Genomic DNA, 15,702 nt, shown 5'->3' with positions numbered 1-15,702 from the left:
ATGAGCGCGAAAAAAAAAAAATAAAGTAAAATAGAATAAAAATACCTTGGTGAGTTAAAGAAAAATTATGTGAAATTGATGAGCCTAAATTTTCGAATAAAAATACATGTAATAAGTGAAAGGGTTCGAGGGAGGTTCGACGTGCCAATCGTTTATGGTCCAGACAAAAAGGGTCTTTTTCACCCTTTTATTAGTTCTCTCTTCTATGATTCGAGCTAGTGTTACCCCCATGGACTCCCATCTTAATACTCTGTCATAATCGTCTCTACCTCTGACATGGCGACAGATTTCTCTCTAACTGGCCTCGATCAACACCCCACATGTATTTTTATGACAATTTCAAGTCTATTTTTTATTTTTTTTTCCATTATAATAAAATATAAATGAAAATAAAATCATTAGGTAATTATTTAATATATTAAATTGCTTTCAGTTTCTGCCCTAAATGTTTTTTATTCAATTATTCCCCCTCTAACGCCTGGCCTGAAGTCTCAATAAATCAAAAAGCTGTCCAGCATCTGGACAGTGTAGAAATTTTATTTTTATTAAATATATAAAATTATTAGAGTTGAATAAAAATAAATAATTGAATAAATATAAATATATTAGTAAATCTTTAGTGTTGGATAATTTATTAATTATATAGATTAATATGAAAGATATTTTAAGTATGAAAATATATGTTTAAGTAATGTGAACATTCATAGTTTTATTATTAAATAATGTTTGATATTATTATATTATCCACGTGTGCAAGCGCAGCAAGTGAATGAGGCTTATGAAATATGCATTAAATGCAAATGGAAGGCGTGTGTGCCATTAAAAAATAATAACTAAAATTCGCCTTAATTGGCACAATAGACGAATACACTCGATGAGTATATTGCTTGTTTTATTTATTTTATTTACAGTAAATGCAACCATTATATGTTATATTAAACTCTTAAGAGAAGTTTACCAAGTCCTGACAATTAAACTTGATATAAGAGATATAATACAGATCCTGATGCTGCTGTTATACATACATATAAGTAGCCTCTTTCTGGTTGGTTATAATTACGCGTTAATTAGAGAGGTTTGTCGGCAATTAACTTTGTGAATATCATCGCCTCTTGTCACATCATTCTATCTCTATTTATTATTTAATAACAAAACCGTGAAATACGATAAAGATTATTGAGTTACGGAATTATTTGTCTTTCCAGTAAAATAATTAATTTGTTTTTGTCGTAGGAGGAAATTGTTTGAAGTAATAATAAAGGAAATTATATTTAGAAGCAGATAATTCTTGAAGCAAAAAATAACTTGCCATTGATGGAAAATTTATTATATATCTGAAAGCTCTTGTTGCTCACTCTTATGCTGGCTTTCTTGTAATTAAGTTATAAAAGAATTGCGAGAAACGGAAATAAATGAGTAGAGAGTACAAGCAAGTGCGCGCGCGCGCGTGTGTGTGTGTGTGTGTGTGTGTGTGTGTGTGTGTGTGTGTGTGTGTATGAGCATCTCGGTAAAAGAAAAATAAAAGGATAAAAAAAAAAAGTGCCAGCAGGGGTTGCGAGAAGTGGAAAACAATAAGGGTTGTACTAATCCGTACGATATATTATATCCATCGTGAGTGGTTTTGGCAGAAGGTGAGGGCTTGCACCGTTGGTTAGTGTCGCAAATGCCTTTTAACAAACTATACACCCTGCACTTGAGGATTAAATATATGTACAAACAATTTTAATTGTTTTTTTTTTTTTTTTTCTTGTTATAAAGAATAACAACCACAACAAAATATATTGGATTGCATTCGACCGCTCAATAACTCAATAGTATCAAATTAATTAAACTCTAATTGAAAAAGTATACAATTGAAATTCGATTAATTATCTGCAGGCCTGCCACTGACGTAACAAGAATAAAAATATTTTATACAATAAAAATAAATTGTTAAAAAAAGATGGATTGGATCGTATATAATTTTCCCAGCGTAATAGAGATCGCAAATTTTCACGATTACTTCTTTATATACATATGTATACATTGTATGTATGTATGTAGTGGACCCGCGCCAGAAGGAAATAAGGTATCCGGTTAACGAGGGCCCCAACTCATAACGCTTAATTAAGGCGCGGCTGGGAGACATGCGGGGTAGCGGAATACTGAGGAGAATATATACACTGGACAGACGGTTAGTCTTGGGGCCTGATCGTGACCGGACTGGGTCCAGGAACGCGGGCAGATCTCTCGATAACGATCTGATAAGCCGCCCTCCCAACGATCGCCACGAGTATCATGCTAAAACGCGTTCACATACGACCGTGATATATGATACAGTCGCGATCAAACCTCTGTTATATTATCCGGCCCCCGCTATATTCCATTATAACTATTATATTCTGCTGAAACATTTTTACAAGGGATGATACTCGCTCATTATCACTTACATTTTTTATATATAAATCTATATATACTATATACCTATTTTTATATCAACTCGATAAATCGATAGCTAATTTTAATTTAGTTGATAAAATAGTCGATTACATTGTGTAAAGCTGACACTTGAGCCATTTTAATAATCCGCTTAAACTATTATTTATCAGCTTACTCCGAAACACTCCAAGTGCGAAAAAAGGAACAAATGTTTTTATAAAATCGATTATATTAAATATAAATTTTTCTATTGATTTATTGATTACTAAAATTAACACGGTGTATTCTAATCTTGAATGTTAAATTTTGGATGATAAAAAAAAGCGCGTAAATTTAAGAGTTATCAAATAAAAAGCGGCACTTGATCTAATCAAAAGTAAGAGCATGAATAGGAACAATAATGCCGGAGATATTTTTGTCTCGTGTACATAGGGTCGCTAAGTACCCAAGCTCTAGACTCTGGACTCTAAATGTATCGTATGTATATATAATACAAATAAAAAAGAGAGTAAAAAATGGCGATTGTACTACTCCCCTTTGCTAAGTAACCCTAATCCATTTGAAACGTTCGTCTAATCAAAATAAGGGGGTGGGTTTTACATTTTAAACCACCATTTTAATTCTCCCAGGAATAATTATAAATATTCTATTGATATTTATTAATGTTATACTTTATATAATACTCTGAATATTTATTATACTACACATATAAGATGAATTCTGTGAAAAAAAAAAAAAAAAAATATCAACTGCCTTTTTAGAGAGATGAGGGTCATAAAAATGTGGACATGTCAGGAGCAATTGTCAGATGTCATACATCTGATGACGTAAAATTTTATAATACGGGTATTATTAAAATCACAGAGAATAAATAATTTAAAATTTTTTAATTTTTAAATAAAAAAACACTTACGAATACGGAACTTTATTTTGGCATCCGCATGCATTTTTTTTTTTACACGAAAGTGACAAATTCCGACCACCATTTGAATGTATTTACAAAACTGTTAATTACACAAGTGTTATAACATTGATTTCAAAAAGCACACACGTGAATTCCATTGATTACATAACATATAATATTAACACAAAATAAAAAACACTAAATTGGTAATTAATTAATTAATTATCAATGATTTTGGGAAGTTCAAAAATAAACACAGTCCAGAAAGAGATATTATTAGTTTTGAAAAAAAGAAAATAAAAAAGAATGTTCAAGTTCGCCAGACGGGGGCAACTTGTCTACTGGTGAGCCAAGAGCTTGTCCGTTCGCGATGGTCAGCAAAGCCCCTCTTCTCAGCTGGCCAAGGGTCTCTCTTCTCTCTGCACCCCCGCTTGCCACCCCGGCACCCCCCTCAAGCTATAAGGGTACATACATTATCCGCCCCTCACTCTGATCCTCACCCACATTTCGGTATAGGTATAAATGTAAGTATAAGTTCTATCTACTTCTGAATTATAGAAACGTTACTCCTGCACTTTTTATTATCGTTTTCATCTCTTCACTCTTATTTTATCTGCTACCCTCTGCTAACTTAAGTGAGCTTTTAATTTTACTCAAACTGTTTTGTTGTGAAACTTTACCCACTCTCTATTCTACAAACCTAAAAATCTTCACTCTTTTTTTCGGTACTTTTGCTACTACTCACTACTTTGTTTCTCTGACCTTACTTTTATGTCAGGATTGTCGATATTCTAACAAAAAAAAAAAAAAAAAAAAAAAAAAAAAAAAAAAAAAAAAAATAATAATAAAAATTAGGTAGACCTAGACAAGAATCAACGAGAAAAGTATTGGTTAAATTACCCCAAGAATGGAATTTAAAAATAAGTAAAATCTTTACATTTATATTTACTATAATATAACCTTCAATATAACTACGAACTATTAGGTTGTAAAAGAGAGGCTTAAAACTCCTAAACTAAATCCGAGATTTTATTATCGAGGAAAAAATTTATTTAAATATTTTTTGTTGTTTGTCACGGTCCGGAAGAAGGAATAGACATAGAATAGACATAGAAAATTCAAGATAAGATAGTAAACTTTTATTTAAAGTACTTAAAATTACTTTAAGCCTTTTCTCTTCAGTAGATAATAATTAGCATAAATTTTCCTGTATTGTTCCTGTATTAGATTAACGAAAGAATTCCATCTCTCTTTAGTAAATAATAATAATAATAATAATAATAATAATAATAATAATAAAATTAATTTATCCAGACAATATATTTACAATTAACAGTACATCGTGGTCAATTATTTTTTTTACCCAATAATGTTGATCTATAAATTATCTAATTCAGTTAATGAATCAATTGCCTTAATTATAACTGCCCTCATGGCTATTAATTAACTTTCAACATTAAACAAAAAGCCATTTTTATTCTCAGGATTATTTAATTTATTATGTACTACTGTTTCATGTAGTTTGATCCAAGTCGTCACCTAATTATCCAATAACACAATTTACCATTTAATACATCGGAGTAAAAATTTATAGAAAAAAAAAAAAAGGAATTCTTTGAATGTTACAGTTTTAATGCTGATGTCAAGCCTCACGGACCCTTAGTGGACCAATAAAGAGGGTGAAGAATCGAGGGTTCGATCAAAAGAGAGGGTGAATTCTGTTAAAACAGGGAAACTGGCACACTGCACCCGGCAATCTTCATTCGACACAGTCTGTTATATATATTATAGCTTTGCAGTAAGTATATTCGCGTGTTCCTCAAATCTCAATAGTCAAATCTCGAGCCTTTGGTCCGAAATAAATCCTCAAATCATGTATATATCGATTTTTGGTGTCTAATCATCTGCGAAACAGTTATTTAACTTGTACGCGTTCGACCAAATTCGAAATTCAAAATGTAGCTTGAATATTACAAATGTAAATCCATCCAGGATATAAATGAATAATAATATTGAATGGTAAATTTAGGACCATACACCCACGCTTAGGGGTCAGTCGGCGATACCCCTTGTTCATTTTCTACTGTTGGTTCTTCTAACTATTATCCCCGAGCTCACTGCATTTGACCGGAGCATTGTCCAGCGAATGCTCCATTGTAAAATTGAATCATCGGCGTGGGGTGAAAATATATTCAGATGCCCGATGGTCAGTGGTCGTCATTGTTACCTTCCAAACTCTGTATTGGCTCAACTTTTATTTATAAATTGTAAATCCTGATATACATACATGTATAACACTTGAGAAGAGATTTTATAAATATAAATATAATTTTTCAGTATAACTGTTATCCACATGCCACTGGCCAACTTCCTATTTCTCGCTTATGTGAATTATTGGCTTAATTGTGTACTCTCTTTAATGGCGATGGCTACAAATTTCCGGACGGGAAAAGCTTACTTACTATGCTTCCTCTTTTACAATGCTTCGCCACGCGACTATTATAAAATAAATCATTCATTTCAATTTTATTTCTTCGATTCTTATTGTTGTGTTCGAATTATTTTATTTGTTCGGTTAGAGATCAAATTTTAATAATTATTCAAGCTTTAATTTTTCATTTTTTTCTATAATTAATTGTTAATCAAGTTTTTAATTTTGCAAGAACTTTTGTAATGAATCAAAAGATCTATTTTCAAATTAGTTACACAGTAATAAAGGGTAAAAAAATTCTTTTTACTGTATTTAAATTTTTCATAGTGTTATAAAAAAATTTTGAATAGAAAAACCCGACTCAAAATGAGACAACAAATTTTTAGAAGCCTGAAATAAATTGAAACACCGTAAAATATTAGAACAGCGTAAAAAAAAATTTTTTTTTTTTTTTTTTTAATTTTTTATCAAATTTAAAAAATAATTGAATGAAATAAAAATTTGAACGGTTATACAAAAGTATCCAAACAACTTAAAATTGATTATAAGTGAATTTTCAGGTAGAATAGATGAAATATTAAATGTAGGGCGAGAAGAGATTGTTCGGAACAAAAATAGGAAAAACGAGGACCAGGGGTCAAGAAATATTTGTAAGGGGTGCACTGGACTGCATGTTATTGTCCGCTTTCATAACTATATAGTTGAATGTGTGTGATGATATTGCTTTTATAAGTCGTGTGCCATGACTACAGAGGTCGAGTCGTAGGTCAAAGGTTGCTCTTGATGATGACAGAGGGCTTCATGTATGAGCTTCATCATTCGGTACTTGACATTACCTAGTATATTTATATTATATTTTTCATTCTTTTTTACTTGTCCACCAAAACATCACTCACGTATTTAAATCAAAACTATATTCCTTTCCACAAATGTAACAATCCCGTGTTTGGTATTTTAGGGATTTTTAAATTGCTCAAGCAATAAACGGGCTTTGCAATGTTAATACATTACAACTGAGGACACAACAACGGTGTATTATATTGAATATTAAGCAAACCAGCCCGCTTTAAATATATATTAACAAAAGAGTAGTGTAATGAGTTGGTATTAAATGTTCAGCCTTTTTAAAATCCCCGACAATCCACTACCTGAATCTAACAACTTAAAAAATTTCTAATTCCTCAAGGTCTTGGATGAATATATAGTGTATACAAAGTACAATCGGTTTACTGGGCAATGAAGCGTTAAACAGAGGGACGTTCATCCACAAGTCAGTCCAAAAGTAGTTGTTGAGTGACATGCTAATTTCGGGTTCCCGTGCTGCATTGTATTATTCGACCGCACACAGTTACTGTATCAGCATGAGTGACAATAAAATCTATTTAAGACTCTCATTACACTCTAACCCACGTTTTCGATGCGTGCTTAAACACATTGGTATTGTATTTTAAAAAATTACAAAAACTAATTTTCAAAAATTTAAATTTATGGTTAAACATTACGCTCAAAATAATTTGGCAAATTTTAAATTCAAATATCTTCCAAGAAATATTTTATATATATTAATGAGTCACCATTTAAATTAGCAGCGAGTAAACTAAGACCCGATGATTTTCCAAAAACATGAACAATAGAGAGCAATTTCCGTGAACCAGCTGCTGCTCACTATCTGATTTATCATCCAGTGTATACTCTAACTCATTTTAAGTATTCTCTTTATTTTTTTCTCCACCCACACTTAAAATGTACGGTTAAGCGCCGGCCGGCGTTTTTCTAAACTCGTCTAACACAGAAAGATAATTAATAATGTTTCCGACTGTGCGAACGAATTAGCCTTTGAAAAAAAAAAAAAAAAAAAAAAAAAAAAATTATATTTAATTATGGAGAAGAAAATTTTGAATCGATAAATTATATTTGTGTGTTGTTCATTAAAATATTCAGCGTTTGAAAAAAAAAAATGTTATATATTATTTAATATTGCCAGGATTATATTTTACGATGAAATGTGTCGGCGGCGTTTGTTATTGATAGGTATTTAAATAGAAGCGACTTTTATCGGAGTAGAAGCAGCTACTAACATAAGTAGTGAGTAGTTGCATGTCAAGTACATTAATTGATGCATACGATCATGTTTATTGCACCATAAACGAATCGCGAAACATTAATTGCAGTTTGTAATAAAGTATACGCCTGACAAGCTCCTCGCAAAAAATATAATCTTCATTTCCATAAACATATTTCAAACTACGGATAATAATCTTGAACATGCTGGTTTGTAATTTATTTTCTCGCTAACTAGATAACTAGATTAGATGAGAAGTTGAAGTGAAAAAAATTTAATTTTATAGATTTATAGATTTAGATAAAAATTTTCTACTTTTTTTTTTCAAGAATTGACGAAAATTAATTGACTTTAGTTGTTCATCACAATAAAAAATTACCAAAAAAACTTACAGAGTCTCGATTTAAAAGAGTGTCAACCAGTAAAGCTAGTACTAAGCCCTCGAGAGAAAAAACAACTCCCTTAGTTGGCCCTCTTGACATTCCAGCCTCCCTCGCATCCCCCAGGCAATCTTTTCAATTTAAAGTCAAGTATTATAGTTTGAATTGCATTATGCTTTTCTTCTCCCTTGACTACGATACCGGGCGAACCAGTCGAGAGAAAGCGAGAGAGACTGAGAAAGATATAGGACGAAAAAAGTGGTAGATGGTAGAGCCCTGAAAGAAGCAGCGTAGGGCGGCTCCTTGTAACCAAGACTCAATCACGCCGTTTAACCTCTGACCCTTAAAACCACGCGCATCCAACTTTACTTTTTTCACCATACATACCAAGCACCGGATACTTGTTGTGTACAGAGACGAAGAACCTAAATAAAAAAGACAAGGAGGATAAATATGAAGATGAAGAAGCTCCTTATTCTTCCTTTCTCAATTACCAAACTTAACTGGTTCCTCAGCTCGGTTCCTCCTCAATTTAAGGATAACCTCAGCTTGAACGTCTTCATCTGTGGGAGAAATCGGCAACTAACTGCTAAAGACACTCCAATAATTTATTTAAATATTTTTTAGAATCTAAATGATGAAAATATTATTTGCGATTGAGTTATCACAGACTGTCGGAGTTTTTACTGTTGAAATATGGTTTGAGTCTGAATTGTAAGATTTAAGAGTATATGGACATTAGAGAGAACGTAAAGTAGAAGATAACTATTAACTGGATAGAGTATGTAGTACATGAAGCCGGTTGGGAGGAGGAGGAAGAAGATAACAGATATGAGCTTAAATAAGTTTAAAGGGAGTACCGATAGTAGAGTGTACAGCAAAGCGTAACAGACTCCTTGGCCAGTACATATTACCGGGCTGTTAGAGGGCGGAGTCGGCTGATGAGTTAGCAACGTATTGACTTTATAATAATCACGTTAGCTGGTACACTGAGATATCCATGGTATTACGCGTGAGTACAAATTTATCTACCGGGTGAATTTATATCTGACGTGTTATTTTATTTATTAGATTTATAAGTACCTAAGACCTTATTTTATTTATAAATTTTATATCTCTTACTTTAAATGCTACTTTGTTTGATGATTAATAGTTTAAGAGTTAAAAAATTTCAAAGGATTAATTTTGAGTAAATAATTATAATGAAGATGGAAATTAGATAGATTAAATACTTTTATGCCACCCGATAAATTGGTGAAGCTGAGCAGAGGATGCTTCAACGGTTGGCAGAATCCTGACCTCCAATCTCACCTCAATTTGCCTACACGCCAGCATTCCCAACGTCCAAAGTCTAAAGATCAGGCTATCTAAAATTATGATCTTTAAAAATAACTTATTGCGAGAAGAATAACCGTGTATTTTCAACGTACGGGTAATCGATTAAATCTTTTTTACATGATTTATTTATTGTTAATTTATTTATAAAAAAAAACAAAAAAAAAATAAATAAATAAAATTTAAAAAATTATTAATACTTTGTGCCAGTTCTGTTGTGAATTAGATAAGAGTATTTTTGAATTATTTTCAACTTGGATGAAACCTTGGCATTGTTACAAGTATACGATGTAAATCAGAATTCAATTTGGATCATCAGATCGGGACTTGTGATTATTCAACAAAGACTTTCATCTATTCAATATTTCATTTTCCAAAACGTTTTATATTCTCGTTAAAAATCAATACTCAATCTATTCTCATGAAAAAATATTTTAATACGATTTATTGTGTCCATATATAATTTTTTTTTCCACTATTTTAAAAAGCTTACAATTAATAATTATTTTTTATTAATACATGCAGCCAATTTTTGTATCAGAAAATTTTTTCACGGGTTATAATAAAAAAAATATATGTATCTAAAATATTTAAAAAGTTATTTTTCTGATGTCCAACTGGTGTTAAAACATAAAGTACTCCCTGATCGATTTAGCGCCAAATGTCACCGTGTTTTACACTCGGCAATAATAGTTGAAATGTATGTACCCAATATTTCAAATCACCCCTTCATTTCAGAATCCGCGTTCACCCTTCGTCTGTCGATTTGGACACTGAGTTTATGAAATCACAGAAAAAAACATAATATAAACCTTCGACATGTGTCTATTGTCCTTTTAAGATTTTTTTACAACCAAACCTTGCACAGATTTATCGGTGATTTTTTTCAGAAAATTGTCGCTGAAAAAAATTTGTTTTTGTAGCGAATCATGCAGAACAATGCACTAAATGATTTGGTGGTTTTTCACTAAACATTTTTGATGAACCTTTATTATTTAATGCAGGACTCGAGTGAAAGGGAGCGAAAGGATATAAAGGATTCAACGAAGTGACCATGCGTGGCCTTAAACAGAGTGGCAATCTTATACAACACGTGGCACGCGCGGCCCCACAGGAACGTCCTTCGCGTGTTCATATTTCAAGTGACCCTCTCTCACAGCATACTTCCAAAATCGTTCGTCTTCTGTCCAGCGTGTAAATGAGAAACACACATGTGTATTCCTCACCCATTTCGTACAATTATCCTTTAAACATATTTTCTATTTTCCGATCCTGATATCTATTATAAACCCAAATATAAATTAATAAATCAAATTATTATTATTAAAATATATTTACTAGATTTAATTTTTCAAAATAAGCCTAGAGTAAAGTACAAAAGATTCAATATAAAATTTAAGTGTATTAAGAGTGGTGAATACATATGTATGTTTGACAATAAAAGTAAAAGAAAGTGGTATGTATATTATATATATATATATATATATATATATATATATATATATATATATATATATATATATATATATATATATATATATATATATATATAATATATTACATATGTGGTGGTATGTAGTAGCTGAGCAGCGGTGGTATTTATTCAGTGACAGTAGTGTACTCTTGGACACTGGGGATATGGGAAAGGTATCGATCCGCGCCGGAAGCAGTGAGGAATCTAAAAAAGGCGGAAAGGCAGATAGAGAGCGAGAGTGTGTGTAATATTGGCGGACGGAAGACGGCTTGATTCGTTTGCTTAAATAAACATTGGTTGGACAATGGCCCGGTGAATATCAGACGAGTGCCGCGGATGCTGCTTTCTTAACTTATTTTTCGAGAGAAGATGAACCCTAGTATATAAATAGATATAAATACATGTATATTGGATGTTATAGTGATAAAGAAGGAGCTATTCATACTGTATGGTGTATACATTATGTACTATAGAAAGAGAGCAAAAAATTACTTCGCGGCATGTTTAATGCATCGTTCAGCATTTCCATGTCAAACATCGCTTTGACTCGCGGAATTTAAAACCAGTGGAAATCCATTGAACGTTATAAACTCACTCTGGACATTCATATGTATTCGTATATGGCCAAAGGAATATTACCCTTGATGGAAAAGCTGCTCTATCTTTATACATGTTATTTATTTTATTTTATTTTAACTCTCTAAAAGGTCATTTAAATTTATGATTTAGCATTAAATATTTACCTGGAGAAATACCCTGTTTAGCCTGTAATGAAATAGCAGTCCTGTGATCCGGAGTGGTGACAGGAGCCGCGATTGAAGGTGACAGGTGAGGTTGAGACGTGACACTGCTCGCGGTGGTGGTCATTGCAGCCGCAGTTGTTATTGCACAAATATTTAAAGGTGATGTTCTCTTGAAACTTGGCTGTTTACTTCTCCACGTGCTCTCGGCATCACCCCTCCACACTTTTCCTGAAAAATTATTTAATGCCAAATCATTAGTCAAAATTTTTAACATTATATAAAAATATTAACAATTAATGCAGAGGAGGCTGTCAAATAATAATAATAATAATAATAATAATAATAATAATAATAATAATAATAATAATAATAATAATAATAATAATAATAAGTAAAGAGAAAATTCACATTTACGGTGGGGCATGGAATTAGTTTCGGCCTTGGACTATAATATTGACAGATGAAGTAAATGAGAAAAGTGGTGGATGTCTAGATGAGTTATATCAAACGCTAGAAGCTTAATGTAATAACACGCACGCTTTTATATATTGGGAACCTTATGCTGTGAATATGTATGTGAATACATATATAATATTGCTCGTAGACTCTGGAAAAAATGGTTTTTCTCCCCTACATGCACACAGCCCACAATTTGTAATTAGCAACCAGCATTCCCCTCGTATAGATTTTTCTTCTTTTTCTTCTCAGTCTTTTTCATCTTTTTCTGGACACCATTGTCAATTTCCCTAGCAGCTTTTCTCTCATTTCCCTTAATTTCGGGGAACATTGACCCTTCCCTTTGGATATGTTGTTTCAAGCTAGTGTCTAATTATTACGGAAACTTCCATTGGCTCTCTTTCTCCGTGGAATGATTAATACCAAACTCTACTCGGTAAATTTATATTACATTGATTAATAACTCACGGAATAAATAATTGATTGACTCATTATTCAAAGAAACAAAAATCGTTTGATTATATTTTTGTTACAATTTATTCAATTCAATGAAAATAATTTGATTAATAATTCGGTTCAAGGTAGTGAGTATTATTTTTATTTTTACTTCTTTATTATTTTTATCATTAGCCCCCATGATGCTAATGCTCGTTTTTCCGAGGGTTGCTACGGAGCCTGTACTGGCTCTGTGGGAAAATAAGAATTAGATGAAGAACAAGTGAGAGGGAGTGAGTAGTTTAACTGAAAAAGCGAGAAATGAGAAACAGGAGAGGACGAAATTACGAGGAGGGGGTGTAATAAAAGGAAAAGATAAGACTGAGGAGAAAAAGTGGCGATGCCGCTAACTAAGGGTGCGGCTAATCAATATCTTCCAATGACCAAACCGTAATGTTAATTTTTTCAAGAACAAATCAAGAGTTTTTATTATAAAATACTTTTGATTGGACGGTCACTTTTATTGGAAATATCGTTTTAATTTTCTTCCGCAAGTAGGGTGGACCAAAAATGCCTCAGGCTAAATGTGAATCGAGATCTTAGTTTTTTTGGTCCCTGTACGCAACATAAGTATGTGTATTTATATTTACAGAAACGAACGAATGGTTTCTTTAATCTCGTGATGTTTGCAAGCCCCACTTCCACCCTCGGTGAATAATTCAGACCTCCTTTGTGTTCCGAGCGATAAAAATCATTGCATTAATTTATTTTTCTGATTTGAACCAATTAAATTTTCTAACGATAAGAACGAGGACAAGAATAAGAGCGTAAATAAATAAATAAAGCAGGGCAATATTTTAAAGAGACGAAGAAAAATCCGGCTATTTATTTTGGACAAGACTGTGTTGCTTAACACCCCTGTAATGTAAGACCTAAATGGGATTGGGTATATAGTGATAGAGCCTACTGGGGTTTTTGCATTCTCAAGGTCCATTCGTCCTCGGTTCGCGTAACTCCATTCATGGGTTTATCACACTGTCCAGATAACAACGATTTACCTAGAGAGAAAGCCATAGGGTAGTCTCGAGATGAGGGGTTGATGAAGATCGGGTCTGTTGGTTGGTTGGTTGGTTGGATGGTTGGCTGGCTAGCTGGCTGGCTGGCTGGTACAACGTACAAGTTAAACTCGGCGACGGTAGCCACCTTGCATTCACGAGTATTTCACTTTAACGACCCCCTGGGGAATTGGCTGACCCAGCTCACGGAGACCCTTCACCAGTTCAACCTATAATGGACTTTTACATTACTTATTTGCACCAATAAGACAGTCTTTGTGATAATTCTCAACTACTTTTAAATAAAAACTCGCTATTAATCCTGTTTTATGCTTTCTTGCATTGATAAAAAAATAAATTTGGCTCAATAAGGAAATTCTTTAACCAAAAATATCATTCAAATTATTTATTTTGTGGTTTAATTTAATCAAAGAAAATTATAATAAAAAAATAAGCAGGCAAATAAATTTATATTTCCATTGTTGTTTGATGATTTCAATTTTAAAGAGTATAAAGTGTATGATAGAAAATTGAAAATTCCTTTTCCTCAGAGCTCTCAAGTCGGTGAAAGGAAAAAAAAAAAAAAAAAATGAAGTGGAAGGAGAAAGCAAGCGGGATTGGGATAAAACGTTCGATATAAGATTAATAGTAGAAGGCCTGGACTTTGGTCTAAAGATGAGGGTGCTTGTCGATGGTGATTCTTCTTTGAAGGTGGACCCAAGGGTAGTGGCTAAATTGAATCGTGTTTAGGACACAGGAGAAGTCGAGTAGATCCCATACAAGCCCTTTTCGATTTTTTTATCGCTAGATTGCAACACCTTATGTTTTTTATCTAACTTTACATTATTCAATTCATAAATTATTATTATTATTATTATTATTATTATTATTATTATTATTATTATTTTATCAATTTTTAATAATTACTTCCGGACTTTTGTTGTTAAATATTTCATTTGAATCTCGCCGCTATTAATTTATGACAATGAACCGTACTACTGTTTGATTGATAGCTATTTAGAATTTTCAAGTTATTTAACCAAGGGCTAAAATATTATTGAAGAAAGAAGACCGGATGTCGGTTCAGTTTGAAATCTTAATACTCGATTATGATAAGCTCAGACATCAAACATTATAAATATGTAAAATGATATTTCTTTAATCATTATTAAATTTAATTAATAAATTTTTCATCGAGGTGAATGAAATTTAATCTCATTGGATTTAAATAAATCAGATAAAAAATAGCCAGACAATTTAATCAGATTGCGTTATCACGAATAACTAATTTATTGTTCCATTGACTTAAAAAATACTTTAAGAGGAGCAAAGTCTAGCTCCATTGTAAAATTCTTCAGCGTCAATGAAATGTGAATATTAAAATAAATTCAAATGCGCAGGGGATGAAGGAGTAATAAATAAGCGCCTGCGCGAAACGCCCTTTTCAGTACCAACTCTTCATCTCTCGCGTTTAACACCGCGTTTTAAATCACCTAATCAATCTGCATGTGACTGGACTCCATTTTGAAGACTTTAAAATTCGAGGGGAGGTTTTAAAATCCTTTCATCCCTACTCGCGATTAACATATTTTTTGATAAAATTTATTGGTGAGTCTGGATGTATGAAAATTCACGAACCACAAGCGGATGTGGAATATTAATCCCTATAAAATTAAGGATCGATTGAGTAGTTGGAAAAAGGGTAAAAAAGGGAAAAAGGGGGAACGGGGAAGTAAGCTTGGGTTTCAAAATTTAAAAATCACAATAGCAGGACACACGTCATCGGCATTTACCCATCCATTTGCTTGCCCCCGAACGAGCATCTGCGTTTGTCTCATCTGTATATATGTGCCTACCTACATGGATACAATACAAGCTTAAATGGAAGACAAAAATAAGAGAATGTAGTGCGTGCGGGGTTCGTGCCGCGCACACGCTACCACTACAAATCCTTAGTTGGGACACCCTCTTAAACTCTTAAACACAACCCCCACAATACATGTATGTGT

General features: G+C 32.5%; 1 protein-coding gene across 1 annotated transcript in view; it reads right to left on the bottom strand.

The window, feature by feature from the left end:
* Nucleotides 1-15,702, bottom strand: part of LOC141529772 (uncharacterized) — a 69,681-nt gene that overhangs the window by 19,036 nt on the left and 34,943 nt on the right. Inside the window, exon 3 of the mRNA XM_074246465.1 lies at nt 11,748-11,975. Within this exon, the coding sequence (XP_074102566.1) occupies nt 11,748-11,975 (228 nt within the window). The remainder of the gene's footprint in view (nt 1-11,747; nt 11,976-15,702) is intronic.

This window comes from Cotesia typhae, unplaced genomic scaffold, assembly GCF_013202065.1.
Source record: "Cotesia typhae breed Kobodo isofemale line unplaced genomic scaffold, CoteBio_Ctyphae contig_48, whole genome shotgun sequence".
Taxonomy (NCBI): Eukaryota; Metazoa; Arthropoda; class Insecta; order Hymenoptera; family Braconidae; genus Cotesia; species Cotesia typhae.
Note: the sequence above shows the minus strand (reverse complement) of the source record. Positions and strands in the feature narration are given on the sequence as shown.